The following is a 24,547-nucleotide window of genomic DNA, read 5'->3' as shown; positions in this document are numbered from 1 at the left end:
TTTCAGCAATATTTTTTTTATTTTCCTTTTGTGAAAATGTTCTAAACAACTTTTTATCAATTTGTTCCTTATTAAACTTATTACAAAGTACAAACAAATTTAAATTAAAAGTGTTAACCAAAAGGGGTGTTTTTTGTTATTAAAAATTCTTATCATATTTTAAAAACCCTAAATATTTATGGCTTACAAATTACTCAATTCGAAAATGATGTATTTATTACTATTCCACAAAGCTTAATTCTTTTAAATATATTGTGTGTAGAATAATTATATTGGGTCAATGTTTTACAAATTGTACAATTTATATTATATACATAAAAGTATTGTCAATTTCACAACAGTTTGCGTTTAAATGTTTAAAAAGGAGTATTTAAAAAAATAAAGTATGCTTCATAAATGCATAATATCTATACAACAATTCTTGTGTGTTTATATTTTAGCTAAAGCCTTTTCGGAATGCGTTTAAGTTCTTAGGACTAAATGAACAATTTACATCAGCAATATATTCTAAACTATCTTTAATATAGTAATAAGGCACATATGAATGCGCTACAACAGGTGATATTTCAAAAACCAAATCAATTGAATGTTTGGACATTTGTTTCCCGCTTTTTCGATTAATTTCTACAGTTCTACTACCTAATAGTTTATTTATTAGACGATTAGCAACTACCATAAGTATTAACTATTTGAAAAAAATGGCAAGACTATGGATTCTGTTGCTTGTATATTTACTACATTTTAAGAACTTAACTTTACACCTTTCATATATACATATATATTATTCATGCATGAACATGTTATATCAGAAATAAAAAGGAACCGAAATTATCAAATTAAAATGTATATAATATGCATATATRTATATATTTTGAAATGCTCATCACCATAAATTTCCCATATGCACGAAACTTCTAGCTGGCTTTAGAATTTCTTTGAGTCAATTGCATTCAAATTGGACGCTGAAAACAATTTCGTGAGTAGCTGGTATTTCGTAGAATATGTCGTCGCCTATGAGTGTCGTACATTATTGGTCCAGCTGGCGGTAGTGACCAGTGGGTTTGCTGTTGTTGATGATATTGGTGCGGCTGTTTTCGATGTGAGAGCATTTCTTTTAGTGCAAAAAAGGCGGCAACACATAACTATGTGTCACATTGGCACCCTGGCCTGACCCACTGCCATGATCTTCATTTTTGATCACAGTTTGTATACTAGTTGTGGTGCCATCATGGCACGCTTCCTCAATGTTTTGAGAACTTACCGATCCAGCTACAATACTACCATAGTGTTGTTGCTTTATCGCTATATTGCTATCGTGTGTGTGTGATTGTGTATCGGCTATGTGACAACCTCCATTCGATTGATGCGGATCCAACGGGTTTAATGTGTGCGTCACACCGCCCACACTTACATATTTTGCCTCTTCATTGGTTAAATACTTGCCGTTGCTTGTGACCTGATGATGCATCACAACGACATTGTGATCACTCATATGCGCCGATGCAGTGGCCTCATCGATTGCAGATGTGCCATAGCCGCTTTCGGTTGCGTGAATTTTATGCGATGCACTGCCATCATCGGCGCCCCCGTTGGGCCCATTCATCTCTAGTCGTGGCGGACTGCCATATTCAAAGTGACGCATCGGGAATAGTTGACTTTCGTGTACGTAAGTGCCGTATTGGCTTGAGTAGGTGCCGTATGGGCTGGCGGCTGGTGATAACAAACTGAATTGAGGACTCAATTCGTATGGCGGTTGATAGCTTGTCCAGCTATCCATGCTGCCAGGCGGCGTGACTGTAGTGGTTTGCGGGAATGTAGCGAATGGCGGTCCAAGTGACGTGTTCATCGAAGATGTCGGTGGTGTGTTCGTCTTAATGTAGCCGGTTTTACGTGGCGGTTCGTGTTTGCGCCACTTGGCTCGACGATTCTGAAACCACACTTGTACGCGCGACTCACTAAGATTTAATTTGATGGCGAGTTCTTCACGGGCGAACACATCGGGGTAGGGAGCTCGCTCGAAAGCCCGCTCTAGCTCTTCCAGTTGATAGGCAGTAAATGTGGTTCTAAAAGTGAACGGAATGCAAAAAATTGAGAGTTGTAATTAAAATTTGTGCAGTTTTATCAGTTTCTATTGTTCTTACATTTTTAGTTTATATAAAGTGTAAGTAAAAGTTAAGTTATTTGAACTTTTGTATTTGTCTCCATGTATTTTGAAATTTTAATGGATGCCGAAAAATGATCTGCCTAAAGAAGTGTGTTTTTCAAGTTTTTTTTCTAATATGAAATAATAATCTATTTTTATACCCTTAGCAGGATACATTAAGTTTACCGTGAAGTTTTTAACACCCAAAAGGAAATATCGGAGATTCTATAAAATATATACATATATAAATGATCAGTATGACGAGCTGCGTCGGTTTAGACACTTTGTCCATACATACGCAAACTAGCCCCTCAGTTTAAGAGATATCGATATGAAGTTTTGTAAACGTTCTTTTTCTCCAATTTTTCACCGATAACTCAAACTGAACGATTAAAATGATGTAGTGTTGTTTGGAAAACTCTATTTTTTGACGAGTTATTTTTACAAACCTTGGCTTAGATTATTGTAGAAGCCCAACTGTATATTTACCGAAGGAGTTGTTCAGATCGGAACACTACAGTATATAACTGCCATAGAAATTGACCGACCAAAATCATTTTCTGGTATAGAAAACTTTTATACAAAAAAACTATTTAAATGAACCTATTATTTATTATTTCTTAATTTAAAGTATTTTGTTCATTTCAAACTTTGTGATAGAACTACCTGTGCGGCTACATGTTATTCAATAGATGGAGAGAACCTATAAGTTTTAAACTGAACGGCCCAACGTCAGCTAGAGAACATTTCACGGCAAAAATACCGTTTTGTAAGTTCACCAGAACCGTATATAACTCAGCAGCAGAAGGGGTCTTAAATGTAGATATGTTTTTACAAATTTATGGTCTCATGCAATAATTATCTGAAATAATCAGTGGTTTATTTCATATTTGAAAATCTTGGAAAACTGGATAACAGTTCCCTCGATACGTAAAATTATAATATACTCCATCTGCATACGCGTATGTATGTAATTATGTATTGATGTATAGTAATAAAAAGTAATAAGCACCGCACGCTGTGTGGGTATGTATGGTATTAACATGGCATATAAACGCATGGATTTCTTACATCCAACAATTGGCAATATTGATACTTATTATTAATTTCATTGCTTACCGAGTTTTCTTTTTCTTGATGCCATTGGGGTCGCTCTTCTTTTTCTCATTTTTGTTTTTTGCCGCCGGTGTCGACGATTGAGTACCGTTGGAGTTGCCGTTGGATCCACTGCCACCGCTACCATTTGAATTGATCTCACCACCATTAGAGCTTAATGATGCCATTTGACATATCTCATCTGTTTTTTTGTGCTTGTTATTGTTGCCTGCTGATGTTTGATTATTTGCAGTTATTGTAACGCCCACCACACTTGTGGTAACATTGTTGGAATTAATTAGAACACCATCGCTGTTGCCAGTGTGCGTCACATTGCCGGAGATTAAGCCATTTGCTTGTTGCACAGCTTCATTTCCGTTGAGTGCGACCGTGCCGACATTGCCGACATTGCCTTCATGGCCATGCGGGGCGTGATGGGGGCTAGAGCCGTACAACTGTTGCATGTGCTGCTCATACTCCAACTTGGCAGCTGCTGCCACAGAATTTGGCGAGTAGTCAATTTTGCCACTACCGGCTGACATGTGCGTGTGATACTCACCTAGCATAGTCGTTTGATGGTGATTATGTAGTTGTTTGTGATGCATCAGACCATTAGGACTGGCGACGCCACCGCTGGCTGGTGCTGGGGGCGGTGTGGCCGAGTATTGTTGTGAATGTGCTGAATGATGATCGAGCTTGTGCGGATTATTGCCATTGGGCGCAACAGTTGTAATGTATTCATACTTCTGAGTAGGCGAATAGCAACCCATTTTATTCACCGTACTGTATTCCAATTTTTGACCATAGTCAGGGGTTTTATAGGGATCTAGTTTTGGCGAACCTCCAGGCAGTAGTGTATTACAGTCGGGTAGTCGTTGGTTACAAAGTTCGCCGCTACTATTGTGTTGTAGTACTGAGTTTGACGGTAGTCCTAGCATGACAGGATGCACGCCATGTGCCCCCGTGGAGTTAACGCCGTTGACATTTGGTGCTAGCGGCTTGGCGCCCAAAGGACTAAGCGGTCCAGAGAAATCGTTAAAAATTTGATCATCGAAGGTAGTGTGCTCCATGTTTACTTGAAAATCACTCACTACTTCGGCACTGGCGCAATAGTTAGTGTCTAACATCAGTGATGTAAAAGTGGAAGCTTATGTGCGTATAGATAATTTAGATGTTGTTGTAGCCTTCAAGTTGTCGTTATTTGAGTTCACTTGAAATGCTTTGACAAAGTTTACGGCCGTTGTCATTAGGATATTGGTATTTATAATATATGTTCCCAGCTTCGCTAAAATGTGTTTATTTAATCCGATTTCTTTATTAATTTAGACGATGGCATTATTGCAGGTGCTTTTGAAATGCAAGCGATTTCACCTTAGATATAGGATCAATCAATTAACTATCTGGTGTACATATACTCATGTGCTTATATTCGCTATGTGATTAATCCAAATGCAACTAATCAATGTGCGCGTAAAAATTAAATCAAAATCAATTAATATAACTGTAAGCAATTGATAGCTGTGGCGCTACGCTAAACACTCCGAAGCTTTTGCAGGCCACAAAATTAAATTGTTGTAAATTAATTAATTGCATTTATCGCAGAACGGTCGCAATTGATTATTCAGACGTTCGGTCGTTTAAAGTCTCTGTACCGCATTCTTTATACACACAGATTTGCGCAAACTTTTTCCATTTACGTAGATATGCACATTTTTACAGCGATCCCGCTTTCGGGTGAGTTTTAATTCATGTCACCAAAGCGCTTTAATTAAAGGAATTAAGCCGATTCAATGAAAAAAAACAACTAGTATTCTTTGCTAGCAGTAGTAAACTGTCAACACTTGTCAACAATTCGAAAACTACTATTTGACACACACGAAACATATATCTGCATATATGTTGTTAGCGCGTATTGCAGATTGCTAATAGTTGATTTCACCGTTTACACAACGCGTGTCTAACTCTAGCGAAGTCTGTGCCCTTAATTGTGCCCACAAAACGATGATTGCCTTTTTATACCCAATTTAGCCATCAATTGGCTTTGGTTGTCGCTCGACCAATCAGCGCGTTGCAATGGCTGACCGCTCACTGTATATCGTGCATTGCGGCTACTTAAGGGTAGACGAATCGGAGAATCGTATTTTTGTGCACCAATGCGTTGTTGTATGTAAGAGCGCAATGGTCGATCACATTTTTATGAGTGCAAAGAGTGTAATCGTTAAAGCTATTTGATTTTCACGACTGGCTTTTACACACTCGTATATACAATTGCGCACTGCATTATGTCCACTTGTATGTACTCCCGAAAATATTGGATTCGACAGTATCCCTGGTGGTAAAACATGTTCTGAAATCAAAATATTTGCGTAAAAATACGCTGGTTATTTTAAAGGTAAGAAATTGTTAATTCATTGCATTTATTTCAAATACATATTCAGTAAAATAAATGTTTGATGATCTCTTTTCAACTAATTCGAAAATATTTGTTTACTAAACTTGTAACCCATTGCGTAATTTTGTTAAGATTATTTTTAAAACATGTCAGGTGCTGCAAAAACCTAAGGCAGTCGACTGTATGGGTGTTTCGAGAAATAATTAAATGCTTTATTATGTCGGTGATGTTTATATACATACATTCAAGATTTAGGGACGTAAAGAGAAAATCGGGCCAGGGGTGATTGTAGTTAAATTTTTGAGCAAAAAGTTTGCATAGCACTGCTGAAGAGTACCTGCCCCCGAGAACGCCGCTCTCGGTAGGAATGTACCTCGATCTGAACCCCCTTCTTGACTGTCAAGCTCAAGACGGGCTAATTTAAACTGCACGCTTTGAGTGGCTTCTTCTGATTTGAAAAACATAAGCTTCAGAGAATACGCCAAGAGCCTAATGACTCAATATACATATGTACATACATATATGTAGATATTAAAATCATCATACTAACTTTTCGCGTCTTAAACAAATAGCTGCTAAAGATTAATCGACATATGGAGAACAAACTTTACACGAAAATTCAAAAAAGATTGTACCAATCTAGAAAAAAAATTATTCATATGATTTGTGCATGAAATTCGAAGGGACTAATCCGGGTCAAATTTGATCTTCGTTGTAATGCAATGCCTTTTTCCTACTGGGTTAACGTTATTGCGGCTGTTGCGTTGTATTCATTTTCTCACCATTCAAAGCATTCTGCATGTTTATAATTTGGCATGCGAACTGCTCTTCTGTTATGATATTGTCTAACCCCCTTCCATTATTCAATAAGTATAGGAATGCTTAGAAGCATTGAAGATGAACAAACATTCTATTTGCCAGCATAAGCATGCGTCAGGCGTTTAAGGCAGAGAACATAAAAAAATTGCTTTATGTTCTCTGATTGAGGGGTGTGAAAAACACACACGCACAAACGTTTGGTTTCGACCGAAGACAGTTTGCGTGAGCGCTTGCGCGCCCTCAACTGTCAAATAGTGAAAAACTTTTGCAGAGAATGCGGGTAAAATTACGCTACGCTATCGGAAGGTTGCAGTTTATGGGCATGGGAATAGTCAATGAATGTATAAAGATCTCAAGAATTGACCGATCTTTTGAATTGGATTTGCGGTCAATGGTAATACATGAGTTTGTGTAATTGTATGCAATGGACGAAAAATTATTTTGTACTTATTTAAGAAGTTATTAGAGGAAACATTGTAACACTCTGAAGGAAAAGTCGGAGACCTCATAAAATAAATTTATGTACCATATGTAGAAATAATCAGCGTGATGAGCTGAGTCTATTTTGCTATGTCTGTGTGTCAATCAGTTTTTGAGATATTGACGTCCTTTTCTTCTTCGAAAATCGGCTCATTATATCAGACCGCTATAGCATATATCAAGCTGAACTACCAAAATCAAATACTTGACCTAAACAAATTGTCAGTTGGTCCATTATAGCATGTATGTAGATGCCATAACCTGACTGACCATAATCGAGTTAAAATACTTCTTCCGTATTAAGTAGTCTTAATTCGACTTGAAGGTTAGTTAAATGAAACAACGTGGCTAGGAAGAACTAATAAAACATTTTCCGTTAGCTGTTTTATACTCTCGCAACATGTTGCTACAGAGTATAATAGTTTTATTCACCTAAGCGTCTTTGCATCACTGTAAACTGATCGAGTTAGATATAGGGTTATATAATATATATATACTATAAATGATAAGGATGATGATCCGGGTGACTGCCTGTCATTCGTTCAAAAAAAAAAAAAGGGATGAGTTGGTAGATGGGCGTAATCAGTGCCCGATTAAACTAGCACGGGGCCTATGGCAAATCCTGTCAAGGGGGCCTTGGTTTGCTATAGGTTCTCAAGTTTAGGGTATTAAATAAAACAAAATTGTTACAAATAAACTTTTCTGGATTTATTATGGGCAAATTTAAAGATAATACTTTCAATATCGACTTTTTTATGCAAGTCATGCTCTATATTCAACAAAGTGAGATGATTAAGATGTTCTTTGCAAAAGAACGTTCGCCACTGCAGTTAGTGATCATGAGAGATAAGTAAATTCGCAAAGCAATTTCTAAGTTTGGGAAACACGATTCTAAAGAATTATTTAATAAAAATGTATAATACTGCTGTTCCAGAGGCTCCTGTTTCTTGCGGTCAATAACCACATGTCTTTTCAGCAGCACTGCGAACTGCACTAATTCAATCGCCCAGACTATTCTCCAAATCATCTTCGTAAGCACTGACCATGCTATAGGATAACACTAGTAATTTTAAAAGCAGACAGTATGTTATCAATATTGACAATAAACATCTCAAATTCGAAACATTGTCCAGGTATTTGATTTTCAACAAAGTCGTCGAGTGTAGTAGAGCCGCTGAAATTGTCGTACTTCGTATTCGTCCTGATGTCTGTTGTTGATATTCTTCACAGTAGGTCAGATCTTTGGCTCTTACCTCAATATCTGACAAAGTGAATCGCATTGCTTGGACGTAGCCATATAATGATTCCCACATAATTGTCATTATTCCTGCTTCTAACTTATTCATCGCTGAAAGTAGTCCGTAATATTACGGCACTCCGATTTTTGATCCACGTTATTGAAAATGTCTTCCAATACTTGCTTAATAGTGATAAAGCCACATAAAACTGCCTTCGCTCGGGCTGACCACCTAGTGTTCGATAACCGTTTCAAAATCGGAATTTGTGAAGTGGAATCTTTAAGTGCGTTCGTAAGATGACCCCATGAATAGGAAGAAAAAAGTGTATAGAGAGATTCAATGAAATCGAAGAGAAGTAATGCTTCTGTACAGCAGTCTGCAGCGCACTTAGCAACCAAATTTTATGAATACGCAAGACAGGGAATGTATTTTGCATACTTATTTATTTTCTTAATTCGAACTTGTAAGCCGATGTGTTTCCCACTTATGTTGCTGGCATTATCGTAACTTTGCCCACGACAATCTTTGATATTAATGCCACTATTACTCAAGAAATCTAGTAAATTTTGAGCGAGTTTTTCAGCAGTATGACCCTCCATGTTCAAGAACTTCACAAATCTTTCCACTGGTTCAGATGGCAGAACATAGCGTACTATCAGAGTCAGTTGTCTACATGCAATATATCTGGAGTAGAATCCAATGAAACTGAGTAGTATTTGCATCTCTTAATTTTAATAATTTGATCCAGTAGGCTTGATACAATTAGATGAATAAATTCCTCACAAGTTTTTTTTTGAGAAATATGACGTGTGTCCCTTTCCTCTATTAGCATGAATATGTTGAGCCATAAAAGCGTCAAATTGGGCTATTAGTTCTAACAAGCCTAAATCCACATCCATTTCCATTGTGAGGTAAACCAACAATTTCGTCACTACTCCTAAATGCAAGACCTCGTTCTGCTAAAAACTTTATTATTCGGCAGAAATTAAACTTTATTTTGATATAAAAATTAATGGATATTAATAAAAAAAATCTCGACGCTTGATGGGTAGAAATGTATTATATCGATTATAATACATATTTATAATTAAATATTAGAATATTAAAGTTAAGAAGTTCTTAAAATGTCTACTTATTTTTACGATTTAACGTTCAGGTGGAAGATGGAAGTGGAGCGTAGCCTAAGCTCTTCGTGTTTAAAGCATGCAAGCTTATTTTTCGCTCCACCCCCCGATTCGCGGCGCCCGTAGCATTTGCTATTCTTGCTACGTGGTTAATCCCGCACTGGGCGTAACCGAATCACAAAACGCCATTAAACAAAAACCTCTAAAATGCCATAAGTAAGCACTAAATATAGATAAAGGTCTGTAATTTGACACAGTCGATCGCAGTAGCAAGGGGCATCTATGGGTTAAAAGTTTTGAAAAAACTCCACCTAATACATTTAATGAACACATCTCCCAAACCAAATTCGCTCAGGATAATCCTATAAGAACCCCGACTGTCAGTGGGAAAATTCATGAAATCAGATCCTAAACCCGCTCACTCCCCATATAACAGTACTGATAAAAACCACAAAAAATGCGATAAATCAATAGCTAAATACGCTAGAGACATAAAAATTTACCTTCGAGACGGCTTTATAGAAGCCGGCATCAAAGATGAAAAATGGATGTGGCACCGCCCACAGTTATGTGAAATTGCATGTCTCGTCACCCGCTAGATCAAATACAACCAAATTAAGTAGTACATAACATTTTTATAAATTTAGTATGTCATACAGCGCAAATGGATGATATCGAACTACAATTCCATTTGATTCTTTCACTCTCACGAGATTAAACTTTGCATAGTGTCTTTGAAGCATGTCATCTTATGACCAGAAATTATCCAAATCGGATCAAAACTGTTCAAGCCTCTGGGTACCGAATATGTGGACCCTAGTATGCTGCGAATGGTATCAAAGCTTCAGGGTAGCCAAAGTTAACGTTTTTCTTTTTCATTACATCCGTTGATTATCAGCTGACCAGCAGATTTTACTATTATATTTTTATTGTTCGGACTTACTTTTGACGAAATTGCATAAAAACAAAAATATATCGAGTTTTCAAGTATCATCCACAAATTAGTTTCGTTTAATAACGATCACATATACATATGGCATACATATTTATTTAAGTATATAAGTTTGTTGAATCGTGCAATTTAAGCTGTAAGTGCTTTTAGGTCAGCCAACAATTTTCCCATGTCCTTAGAAATTCGATGTGTTAGGTTCTGCCCATCTATCTATGTTTTGTATGCACACATATGTACATAAATACATAAGCGCATACAATTTTCGACCCTCTTTTTTCGGAGTCTAATTTTCAGTTAGTATTGTGTTTATTTCCATCTCATTAGCAAGAAAAGATACCCATTTCAGTAGTGCCCACGTCAGTTGTTTCGCTGTGGGTCACGTGTTGCGCTCGTTCCGAATTTTTAAAATTAAAAAAAAAAAAATTCTACATATAAAAATATCAACCACCGCTTATGGCATTTCATGTTTTTTAATAATATGTAGAAGTTTGTATGGAAGTGTTCTTAAATATCAGCACTTAAATAGTTATACGGCGAAGGCACAGTGTTTTGTTTGTCTAAATAAGTAAAAAGAAGAATTGTTTCAATTCGCTACTGTAAGACACTGTTCATAAAATATTCGAAGTTTTTTCTTTCTTTCCTTTATGCTTTCGATATTAAAATACTAATTATGTTTTTTATACCATGAAGTTTGTTATCTCTAGGGGGAAAAATTAGAGATCCTATAAAATATATAGGACTGAAATATCGATCTGTAACTTTGTGTATGCCCTTTTCTTCCCAAGAGCTACGGAATCTGTCGAAATTGCCAATATCGGAGCACTATAGCATATAGCTACCATATAAACTGAACGATCAAATAAATGTCGTTGAATAGACAACTTTTTTATTTGACCACATATGATCAAGAAATTTGGCATAGATTATTGCTTAAGAAAAGGTGTAATTTCCGGGATAATTGTGTAGATGCGATCACTGCAGCATATTGCTCCTATACAAACTAATTGACCAAAATTCATGACAAACATGAGAATTGTTCTTATATATCTTAACAGAAATTGTTAAAGCACTCATATGAAAACTATAAAAAGTTCTACTAAAAATACTGATTTTTTAAAGAAACGGCAACTTTCGTAAGAATAGCGACTCGTTTTTGGTTCCTCAATTGGATTGTGAAAAATAAAAATTCCAAGCGTGTTCACTGTTCCAATGTGCTGGCACTTTTCGCGGTTTCACGTTCCGTCACAAACGCTTACCACTCCATTAGAGGGTTGAAAATCGCATTTTCCTTCTCCACAAGCCGAATGTAGCGCGTGTCATGCTGAGTTTGATTGACTGACGACGATGCATCGGTACTCGAGCGATCGTAACCTTTTTTCAATACGAGTATTACATTTCTCGTGTGATCTTCTTCTCTAGTTGCCAGTTTGGTGGTATGCAATGCTCAGCAGCGTTGAAGGGAATATTTATGATGTAAGGGGCATTCCGGACACAACGCGCTCACGCGAAATGTATACTCGTTTGTGTGTGTTTGTCTGCATGAACGAGCAAACTCTTATAATATATACAGTTTTTGCATAGGGGGAGTTTATCTTAAAAGTTATATTGTGTGACATATGGGTCTCAAACTGTGTTTAAGTTAGTACTTTTTGCTTTCGGCACTTTTGTGCAGAAGATCGATGAAACGATTTGAATATATTCGTTCGTTCATTAGCGATGGGGTGATGCTTTGAATGACTTGTAGGACCATCGAGGAATTGTGGCAATAAAAGTTAAAGTTATAATGATAGGTCACCATAGCTAAGTTGATTAAGCGCGTAGATTGTTTGGTGGCTGGTTGCATGCAATTGGGAGTGGGAAAATGAATTGTTGCATGCGATCATGTCTATCGTTCAAAAACGGTATGCAGTCAAAAATGTTCGGAATAATTTGTGAATATTATTACCATGAAAAGGTTTGTTAACTTTTTTACTTTAAGGGTTAGAAATAACGTAATGTCCTTGTTAACTTCGGCTGCAAGAAGATATAATATCCATTACAGGTATATTTTTTTAACTTTTGTTGTTTGTAAAGAATTTTCAAAATGAACTTACTTAAAAGGAAAACAATTTTTTTTTATGAAGCTCTTCTTTAGTTTGGAAATTATAGCGCTCTCTTGGACAATAGGTATTCTGTGTCATATTAAGGTGGAGATACAAGAACTTGATTTTGAACGATAAGTTTTGGTATATGGCTAATATATGTATGTATGAATCATTCAGTGGTCCGATATTCTTTTTCTTCAGTACGCCAGTCGTTTCTTCTTTTCGCAAGGTGGCGCCAATTGCAGATTTCAAGCGAAGCCAGGTCCTTCTTACGGAGTGGAGGTCTTCCTCTTCCTCTGCTTCCCCCGACGGGTAATGTCTCGATTCGGACGACATGACCTAGCCAGCATAGCCGCTTTTTTAATTCGCTGAACTATGTCAATGTGGTCGTATTTCTCATACAACTCAACGTTCCATCGATTGCGGTATTCTACGTGGCCAACGTGTAAAGAACCTTAAATCTTTCGCAGAACTTTTCTCTCGAACACTCGCAACGTCGACTCATCAGTTGTTGTCATCGTCCATGCCTCTGCACCATATAGCAGGACGGGAATAATGAGTGACTTATAGAGTTTTGTTTTTGTTCGTCGAGAGAGGGCTTTACTTTTCAGTTGCCTAATTAATCCGAAGTAGCACCTGGTGGCAAGAGACATCCTGCGTTGGATTTCGAGGCTGACGTTGTTGTTGGTGTTGATGCTGGTTCCTAAGTGGACGAAATTATCGTGAGAGCCAAGACGCGTATTCGACGACTGTTTGTTTGATGACAGGAGATATTTCGTCTTGCCCTCGTTCACCATCAGACTCATTTGCTTCGCTACCTTATCCATTCTGGAGAAAGCAGAACTAACGGTGTGGTTGTTAAGGGCAATGATTCAATGTTATCAGCATCCGCCAGTAGCTGTACACTCTTATAGAAGATTATACGCGCTCGATTAAGCTCTGCAGCTCGAATTATTTTCTCCAAGAGTAGATTGAAAAAGTCACATGAAAGGGAGTCACCTTAGCTGAAACCTCTTTTGGTACCGAACGGCTCGGAGAGGTTCTTCCCGATCCTGACGGAGCTTTTGGTATGTGTCGCATCATACTCTTCCCAAAGTCAGAGAACCGCGCATACATTTCCATGGTTTAAAGTTGCATAGATCCAATCCTATCCAATCTACATAGGTAACTATTTAGAGTATATAATGTAGGAGTCTAATTATATATGCACTATGTTCAAATGAAAGTATATATGTATTTCACAGACGTAATTTCAATGTAGATTTATTAAAATAAATACTATTTAGTAATTCAAAGAATATTATATTACATAGTTATTTAAATAAGAATTATAAATTAATATATTTTTTCCAGAAAATAAAAAAATATGTTTCACACCCAAATAGGGATTCTTAAACAAAGGTGATCAATTTAGAGTATAAACTTAAAAAAAAAATACAAAACGTATGGTTTAAAAGTAAGTTTAGTAATTACTATTTCAACCTTTGTTCTGAATTACTACCCGCAGACGTTTTGGCATGCTTCAAAGCAAATTTTCATTGGAATATTATCCCATTGGCGCTTAATTTCTAAAAATGATAGAAAGTTTATGCGGCTGTTTTTGGTATTTTGACTGTTGACTGAACTGGTCAGTTCTGTTTTTCGTCTAAGCTTTCTTCAAAAAAGCGAGTAGCCAGGCAAGATGTGTGTTAGGGGTCATTATGCTGCTGGTAAATAAACGACCCCGAATTCCTTTTTTCGACATTTATTGTCAAATCTTAGCTAAGATTGTGAAGATTTGCATAGAGCACCCATAATTTGTCCATCGATTTTAACAAAACCATCCACAGCAAATTTTGAGAAACAGAACCCCAAACTATGAGAAAACCTCCTTCATGCTACACTTATAAATGGATGCATTGTGGTTTTCAACGATCAGAAGCTTTACACCACTCTCGGTTATGTTTTTTTTTTTTGGAATTCCTTTGCTCGAATTTGTATTCATCATACCAAATTAATTTATTCCAAAATGAGGTTGGAATATTGGGTATTGTTTTGCAACCTCTAGTTTTTTTTTATTTGCAGTGGAAATCATACGTCGGTTTTTGCGACATAGTTTTTAAAACCAGATGTTCTTAGTTTGTTTTACATTATACTAATAAAAATATCGAAACCAAAAATTTGGAATTTCAGACTTTTCAGCAACTTTTCTTCGCATAAGTTGCTCGGCATGTATGGAAGTTTTGGACGTTGGACCTCCACCGTTTTTTCAAATATTTTTAGGTACGTTTCACTCTTTTTCCTTTCTTCTACAATTAAGTTCCGAATCTCTTCGGTTTTCACTAAGAACGAAATAAAAAAAATCACCGTAACAGATATTCATAATTAAATAATTAAAAATTTATCAATTTATTCTTAAGCGAAAAGTAGGAAGTAAATGAATGCTCTGAGGTCGCCAGTATACTTTCATTTGATGCCTAGTATGTATGTATGTGTATTAAAAAATGAGCATATAAATATCTAATCGCACTTTCGCATACATTCTTATCAGCCATCGAAACGGCGTTTTGGGAAAAATATCGACAGAAAAAGTTAATTATGTAGCTGAGTTAGTAAACTCTTATTGCGTGAAAGTAACACTTGGATTAACTTTTTTCTTGCTTTCATTTTGCTATTAACAGTAATAACAACAACCTCAATAATTTTCGCTGAATTTCCCACATTAAGACAAACAAACCATTCAAACAAACAAAAGGCATAAAATAAAAACAACCAGAAACAAGATAAAATCTCATAATATTCGATACTTTATTTCGCGGTATGCGGCAGCATTCTCGCACTTGGGTGTACCGTAGTTTTCAACGATGCGGGCGCCTCTTTGCCTTCGACCTTTGCTTTCTGTTCGAGTGCAAATGCAACGCACATTTAGTCACACGCTATCAAGCGCTCTTGTGGCTGGCCACTTAATGAGCGGCAAAAGGAAAATGCACCCCAGTCGCCTAGTTTCGGTTCGGAGTAATTCGGTTTGTACGAGGATTCATTAAATGCGCTTATGGTAGATCGACGCTCGAGGAAGACAATCGAAGCATCACGAACTGTTGTTGTTGTTGTTGTTATTGTTTATTCTTTTTAGTTTTGTTGTTGATATTACTGTGACAGAGGGTAAATGTTTTATGAAGGTTTAAAAGGTCCTCGAAGGTGAAGTGTGAAATGTTGGTCGAAATGGGTTGGGTTGCTCACGAAAATCGTACAATGAAATTTCGTACTTATCATATTCACACAATTCAAGCTGGTTAATTACACGCGCCGCATCAATCAATCGAAGTCAAGTAGAGATAACTTTTACTGCACGCTAACAAAAAATTGGAAATTCATTAATGAAAGGGGTGTGGTGGGAACAAAGGCGATACTTTTTGCCAGTTTTCAATAAAAGAAAACAGTAAAAATTTATATGTAATTTGCGAAACATATGTATCTTAATTGAGAGTTGAAGAATAACACTACCTGGCTAAGCACAAATTATGCTTTCTTCTTCTTTAGCGAAAGAGGTGTTGATGGAGCTTCAGTTCGTATATAATATTAAGGATGTTAGAAACATCTCTTAAGATTGCTAGATTGAAAGTAAAGGGATTGAATGTAAAATAAGGCAAAAGAAAGTTCAACGATATCACAAATTAAATAAAAATTGATTTCTTATTCTTTATAGTCACTCTATTCGCAATTTCGTCTAATCACGAATATTTAAGCGGATGCATGGGTTTCCTCCTGTAAAAAAAGGCTTTTTTCAAAAATTTACAAAATGAAATATTTCATTAAAATTTTTGATTGATACAAGTTCTGAAATTTTTGGAAAAGGTGGCCCTTCGGAAAAAAGGTGCGCCCTTATTCCAAGTCTTTAAGAATTGTATCTCAAAGACCTGTGTGAAGTTTTATGAAGATCGGTTGAGGTATTCTCGAGAAATTTTGCCAACCGACTTCAAAAATACAGTTTCGAGAAAAACTATAAACTATTCTATAGTGACTCGATCTACACAATTTCTCCGAAACTTTACCTTAGACAGTAACCCATGCAAATATTCGTGAGAATATTTCGTCAAATTAAAAACTTTTCCATACAAGCACTTGATTCCGACCTTTCAATTAGTTTGGAAAATATAAATAATATATATTCGGTCTGAATAATTTCTTTGGAGACTTTATCCTTGTTTTTGATAGTAACCCAATCAAATATTCGTGAGGATATCACGTCAAATTAAAAAAAAAAGCTTCCATGCAAGCACCTGATTCCGAACCTTCCGTTTGTACGATATCTCACTTTATAGGATCTCTCAAACTTAATATAAAAAAAAGGAAGTATGAGCTATGTTCGGGTACAACCGAATATTTTATACTCTTGCAACTTGCAAGAACCAAAGCCAGTCAAGGTGTAAAACGTCAACCTGAGGATCCGAAATCCAAACAATTTCATATATACACATACTATACATAATTCGTACACTGACAGACATAAGGTTTGTTAGAAAAACGAAAATCAATATGGATAGTATATGGGAGTTGGGGTGTATGAGTAAAATCTGCTCTCTTATTTTCATTGAGATAACTCAGCTTATGATCAATATATGCGGTACAAAGTCACCCAGAAGTTCGGTAATTTTTTTATTAGGCTTATGGGAGCTAAGAGAAGCATTGACCCGACTCAGCCCATTTTGGATTTGGATTGTCAGAGACGTTTATCCATGAAATTCAATTATATATCTCACACATTGACCGATATTTTCGATCAAAAGTATAGGTACTGGGGCCCGCATATTCGGTACCTATAGGCTTGAACAGTTTTTATTGGATTTGAACACTTTTTGGTCATAACGTATATGCCACCTAAAGGCATTATTTGTGCAAATATTAATCCAGTTGTATTAATTGCTTCTTCATTTGTGTAGTGGAAAGTAAAATAATCAAGTGGAATTTTAAAACTGTGCTATATGAAAAGTAGGCGTGGTTATTGTCCGATTTCGCTCATATTCTCAACGTGGCCTAAGAATATGAAAAGAATGCACTAAATTTTGTCAAAATCGGTCAGTCGAGTTCTGAGATATTGTATTTCACGAAAAAGTGGGTTTTATCTCGGAGGTAAATTTTAACGTCTCTGACGTATTTAGTTATTGATTTATTGCGCTTTTACTAGTTTTGAACAGTCAATTACACCCATATATGAACTCGAAATTTTTTGTACCAAGAAACCTGCATAAAAAGTTCCATCAACACGGACAGACAGATAGTCAAACGGTTTTCAATTTATCTCGTCACCATGATCATTTATATATACATAATCCTCTATCTATTTCGATTAGTTTTAGGTGATATGTATAACCATTAGGTGAACAAAACTATAATGCTCTGCAGCAACTGGTTGCAAAGGTATAAAAATGTATTTAAGTGACGAGCTGAGTCAATTTAGCCAAGTCCGTTTGGCCATCCGCATAGTCCCTCAGGCCCTCAGTTTTTGAGCTATCGATTGTAAATTTTGCACACGTCCGTTTTTCCCTAAGAAGGTCGTCATTTGTCGAAACTTCGCCATTATAGGCTGTCATATAAACTGATCTATCAAAAATGTCAACCTCTTGTGTGGATAACTTTTTATTTGACAAATGATTTTCACACAATTTCGAATGGATTGCGCATTGCATTGTAAGTTTTGTTTGTTTTATCTGTTTTATTTGGAACTATACATACGCATATACTAGTATGGTTTTAAATTTATATATGTGTACCATATATATGTACATAGGTACAGTTAGTTCCAATATTGGTCAATAGCTATCATGCTAATCATAATTTAATACCTTGAAATATTTTTTTAAACATGTGTGTGTGTCAGTATGCATGTAAGTATGTATGTATAAGACCAAACGATTTTTGTCGGTACGGGTACTGACATATCCCCGTCGAAATAATTTCAAATTATACATTCATAACTTTTCACATAAATGCAAAAACGTATGGACTTAAGTATCAAATAATTCGCCGAGTTCACTAAAAGGTCCAAGGCGATCTAATGGAAACATATTGGAGCGTACGACGTAAGCTACTTACAAGCAACATCAGCGGTGGCGCGTTCGTGATACTTGCTATTCAAACTTCGTCAGCAACTACACATTTAATGGCTAACAGTATTGTGAAGCTACCGAATCATTAGAAAAAATGAGTATACAAAATTATGAACATTTCATGACAAAAACAAATTTCAAACATGGCGTCGCCGCCATTCTTTTTAACGTCGTTCTAGACGTCAGCGAAGTCATGCCACATTGTCCACATTGTGGTATGTGTGCGTGTATAGGTGCATGCACAATTGTTTATTTTTCCATGTTTCAGTTGTTGTTATCTTCTACTTTGCTGTCTGGTGTCAAAGATACAGTGGGCTCGAGGTTTCTACGCTAACGATACATCATTTCGTATAGCTTCACTTCTCCTGCATGCCAATGCAGGTACACACATACATACGTATATGTACATACACGAACCAAAAAACATAGATTCATGCTTGCCTTTATGCGAATGTGTGTGGGTAAGTGATCTTCAGATTTGTGCAAATGTATGTGGCAACACAAATATGTACACATACATAGGTTCAGTTTTAGTGTGGACATGCTGCCAGATCTGTGTCCATCACCAAACCAACACAGATGCAATCAATTAAGCTTCATTAAGATCAATTTAAAAAGTCCCGCATAAATTTTCAAACTGCGGCTTCGTTGTTGGATTTCAGCTTGTCATAAAATGTTATTTTTCTGTGCTTAAAATACTAAATAATATCGGCAAACATGTTTGTGTATCTAAGTATGCTTTGTGTGATCAGGGGCGTCTAAGTATTGTATTTAGTATGGCTTGGGAGGGAGTTATGGCTGTATGATCGTACTTACATATGTATGTATATATATAGAAGCAGTGGAGACAAAGTTTTCGTTAGGTTATTTCTGGATCATCCACGCAATAGGTGTAAATCTAAGTCAAAGTATGCTCACAAAATTGCAAAATCAAATATAAGCAATTTTCCTCAAACAACAAATAATTTTGGAACTTCAGTCTAGACCATATACACGCATTACTTCATATCCGCTTTCAAAACGAATCAATTATAGCACTCCCCCGCGATAAAAGATTTTGAGTTGTCATGCCGTGGAATTTGCTTATATTTTTGTGTTGACAAGGAATTGCTAACAAGCATTTTTCATTATTGTTGTTTTTGATCGCTCGGGTCGGTGCGTCTGCATAATTCTGCGGCTTGTAGTTGACCAGTTATCGCTTGGTGAGCATAAGCCCACCATAATGAAATGCATATATGTATGTATTTGTGTAAGCAACTGCCGAATGCCGTTCTGACAAAATCAAACAAAAACAATTTCAAGCGCAACAAACGAAACAATTACAACAAAGTTTCGAAATAATGTCGCTCACCCTGGTCCCGGTCAGCGTTGCAAATACCAATACAATGCATCACTAACAATACAATTATTACAAAATTAAATAGAAAGTTGTGATTACATGTGTATGTACATATACATATGTATGTACAAATGTATATAAATACACTCGCAATTCCATAGAAGATTATTTTTTTATTGTAGCTGTTGCAAGAGTGTACGCATAGGCATTTGGGTATGTGTAAGTTTATATTAGGTCTGAACAATTAAATCGCTTTCCACAACTCGAAAACGTTCATTGAAAATTAAAATAAAAATGTAATATATATATTATTATACGCATTTTTGCTATATATTATTTACTATAAATTATTGATATCTTTATATAATCGATCTTACCGTTAAACATTTTATTTAAATTATTTTTAACTATTTTCTGTAATGCTACTCCTAATAAAACTGTGAGTTTCTGTTTCCGTTTTTGGCTATTAAATTTGTCATTGCTTTCATGTCATGGTCTCACCCTAATCTACATACCCTCAAATGTTCAAAGAAGTGCAGCAATGCTTGATTCCAGTATTTTCAATAAAACAACAATAACAATAATCGACTTATAAGAATATTGTATTTGTACTTATTTTAAATATGTATAAGTATGTCTGCATATGTATATATACTATTATATATGTACATACATATATATGTATAGGTACATTTGCTCCATTCATTTGTTTAGTTGATTCGTGTGATCTCGTGTGGGACTTTATTAAATGAATGCTTTTATTGTGGATACCATCGCATACTTTATTTCTGTTTTTATGCTCTCGCAACATGTTTCATAAGAGTATAATAGTTTTGTTCTTATAATGGTTGTTTTTAATGCCTAGAACTAGTTGTAACAGATATATAAATGATTTGGATTACAAGAAGAGTAGAATTCCGGGTGACAGTCTGTGTATTGTACAAGCGATGTCGAGTTGAGATATCTTGATGAAACTTGAAACAGTGCTCCTTGGGCGCTATAAGAATGTTGATATTTTAGATAAGCGGAATCGGAGCATTGCCACACCGTAAATAGTCGTCGTCGTAAGTCGCAAACTAATATAAAACATATTAAATTGATACATCTAAACGGAGTAGGGAGAGACTTGAAAATTTTTGAAAAGTGTGAGTAACTCAGATCCATAATAAGTTGAATGTATGTATGTACTATCTATACCAGAAGTACTTAAGCCTTATCCAAAAGACTTGCTTAGAGGAGATGATTTCAGTACCATTGCAGAGAGTGTGAAAATGTCCTACTCCCCATATAACAGTCATGCTGAAAATCACTAAAAATAATGCCATAACTCATTAAGTAAGTATGTCAGAATAATTCAATTTCATATCTCAATCCCATACAAGGGCAAGGACAAAGACAAATTCTATATCTCAGAAACTACTCCAACAATTTTGACCAAATTTGCTGCATAACGTTATCCTAAAACTCTTATGTTATGCTATAATATTTAATAAAGGAATCAAAAAGGGCGACAACCACTTACCATATATCACCATTTTATATTCCATTTGATTCTTTCACTTTACGTTATATGGGTATTCATAGAGAACCAATTACTAATCGAAATAAATTTTTGGACAAATAGCGCTGTTAAGGTATTCCTACTCATCTTTACAAAATTATTGAAAGCATAACTTTTCAATCCCCGTGGAGCTGAACATATAGAATCGTACTTATAATATTAATATATAATGTTTGAAATTCACCGTCGAATTGCCATGACCCCCAGAATGCTTTTCGTTATCCTAGCACACTTTATGTCGAATATCAGGCCTAGTGTCAGTTAGCTTCATAAATTGGTGTGAAAATATGATATCATCCAGACTCGAGTCAAAAGTTAATCTAATCAGTTCAGACCTTCCTCTTGGCCCCAATATACCTTATGTAGTGATTTTTGATTTACCATCTGACTTTAAATCATTTATGTTGGTCAAAATGAGTGATACTCAGTAAAAAAAAACTGAAATTAAGTGAATATGTTTTCTTAAATATTATGTAGTTTAGCGAAATTGTGCTGGAACCGTTGTTGAAATCCCATATACCTAGTATAATGACTCGGGATCATGTGGTTGGTTTCGTTCTATACTCAAAATATTAAATTAGTCCCTTAAATATCTCGGAGATGAAACAAAATATGGCAACTACTGAAACTAAGTGAGCTTAGGGCGCATAAATATAATGTTAGTTAATAAGTAAGTTCATACTTGCTATATGAATGTTGAATTCTTGTGTAACATTCTCAATATAAAGTTTCTGCAATACTTGAAAGTATTCGCCCGAACTTTGCCCCTCCTTACTTGATTTTTTTTATTCTTACTACACTCTATGACAAAGATAGATGCTATTAGCACCTGCATACACACACATACATGAGTTTAATGGAAATTTTCTTCCCCAGAAATAACTAAAATAATAATATAAGAATCGCAATTTTTTACGTTACGTTCTTTTTTGGTATTATATAGCGGATGCGCGTTTTGACTTACGACCCCAAACCAGTTACATACATACATATGTATATCAAAAGAATCATCCAGTTCGCATGGTACATGCACAATCATACATAAGTATGTAAGTATATACATAAATATGTACTTACACAATCGGTAGAAACGATTGCATTTTTATATACTCAATCATATACATATGTACATATGTTTCTGGCTATTCAAAATAACTTAAATCAAGCCAACTGATTGAAAATACACTACAAAGAAACAGTTAGAAATAACAAGTATACCATACATAGTTTGGTTGAATTGTTTGAGAGAAGATGTAAGTAACTTGCAGAACTAAAAATTACAATATGATTTGGTACATACTTTGTACATTCATGTACTTAATCAAACTTTTGTCCCAATTTTTCTTGAAACATTCGAATTAGCATTGAACACGCCTTTTTGCGAATTAGTACCTCAAAATATGAGATAGCGTTATAAAATTTTGCACTAGTTTTTGCTCCCAAAGTGATCGATCAAACTGAAGTTCTTGTATGCAAAACTTTTTCATTTGGCAATATATCTTTATGAAATCTTGACACAGACGATTCTTGAAGGTAAAAATACAATCTCCGAACATATTCTTTAGATAAAACCACTACAGCATATAGCTGTATGTATGTATGTATATAGCAAACCTATGGTTCAAAGGCAAGTTAAAGATCTTTCTATACTCTTGTATGCTGTAGGAAATGCGCTTTTGAAGACTATTATAGCTTCGGGGCAGTCAATAACTATGTCAAATAAATAAATAATATTTTTATCAGCATTTTAAAACTTTGCAGAATTAATAAGGAATTTATCAATGAAATAAGTGGAGAAATAAAATTATTATACATTTATTGTATAATTCAACTTTTAAACTTTTTGAGCTTGATTGTTTTACTTAACTGTGGGTCTTCAAATATGTTATGTATTCTATATAGGCGCCTGTTGCTATATGCGAGCACAATCCCAAGAATTGATATTGAATAGAAATATATCAATAGAATATTTAGGGACAAAATGCGTTAAGCTGCTATACCAGTGTAACGCTTGAAAAATTAGGCGATTTTCGTGAACTTTTTTTAAAGAAAGTACTCGATTGAATGTTTCGAACTTCTTTGGGCGTAATAAGGTACATTTTCAGCTATATTTTAAGATTTTTTTTGGTACAAAAATATTTAAAAATAATGGAGTTATGTGCTGCCTTCGGAGGTGCCAAAAAAAAAAGTTCCCCAACTTCTGAAATGATTCCACCCGAATGAAAAGCAGAAACAAAAAAATTCAAAAGGTTTATTAAACCTAAAGGTATTTCCTATACAATGACTTACAATTGTTGAAAAATATCAAAAATAAAAATATTGAAAAAAATTGCGTTTTTTAGATAAAAAAAGGTAGATTTTATTGCCAAGTTGACAAACTTTCAACCAATCAAAAGGATAGTAGGTCATTGTATCACTAGTAAATGTATTCAGCAACACTTAGTTTTAATTTAAAGTCGACCGGTTAATTTCACGTTGAGTTATGATGTCAGCAAATTTGTAAAATGTCGTTTCAAGAATAACGCGTTTAAAGTTTCACTTATATATGTTTGTACATCCGATCGGTCGCTCTTTAGAATACTACCATCCAAAAGCTATTCAAGATAACTTTGTCGATTTCACAGAATATTTTTGGAAATAAAAACTATCGAAAAAACAAACAAAAATATTTTTTTTTTTTTTTGAAAGTGTCACACTGGTATAGCTCCTTAAATAATAGCTCTCCAAAGAGTCTTTAAGCAAGCGTTGTTAAAAGACTTCCGTTCCCGCGACAGTCGGGTCTACGTAACCGCAACGGACCCGGATTTTTACCCGTCCAAGGACTGTCAACTCCGCAGGATTCTGCCGTTACAATAACAACAATAACAAAAGATTTCAATATAAATTCCGAATGTAATAAGTATGCGCAACAGAAGTCGTGTAGGGCTTATGATAGCTGAAATGAGTCGCATACATACAAGCATGTGGATATCCTAGCGAAGGTATTGGCAAAGAATCCATGTTATATTCAATTAAAATGTTGTAACATAAACTTTTTCCATTGCACGATAAAAGTCAGAGTTATTACATAATTATTGTTGAGTTCTTTGCAGACACATTACCACTTTTATGTACAGTCGAACTTCCTTATAGTGAACTTCTATATAACGAGGCCCTCCTTATATCATAGACGCAGACTTTTCGATCTACTTTCGGATAATTTTTATCTCCGTAAATTTATGTGAAGTTTTCTAA

At 35.4% G+C, this 24,547-nt stretch overlaps 1 protein-coding gene across 1 annotated transcript; it reads right to left on the bottom strand.

Moving 5' to 3' along the window:
* Nucleotides 1-662: 662 nt before the first annotated feature.
* On the bottom strand, nt 663-5,204 carry LOC108978088. Its single transcript, XM_018948211.1, has 2 exons — nt 3,263-5,204; nt 663-2,063 (listed from the first exon to the last, which is right to left on the bottom strand). The coding sequence occupies exons 1-2, from the start codon at nt 4,363-4,365 to the stop codon at nt 1,115-1,117; spliced, it is 2,052 nt and encodes a 683-aa protein (XP_018803756.1). The 5' UTR covers nt 4,366-5,204; the 3' UTR covers nt 663-1,114.
* Between the last annotated feature and the right edge of the window lie 19,343 nt (nt 5,205-24,547).

This window comes from Bactrocera latifrons, unplaced genomic scaffold (assembly GCF_001853355.1).
Source record: "Bactrocera latifrons isolate USDA-ARS-PBARC rearing strain unplaced genomic scaffold, ASM185335v1 scaffold_117, whole genome shotgun sequence".
Lineage (NCBI taxonomy): Eukaryota > Metazoa > Arthropoda > Insecta > Diptera > Tephritidae > Bactrocera > Bactrocera latifrons.
The sequence above is the reverse complement of the archived record's forward strand: the minus strand, read 5'-3'. Positions and strand labels throughout refer to the sequence as shown.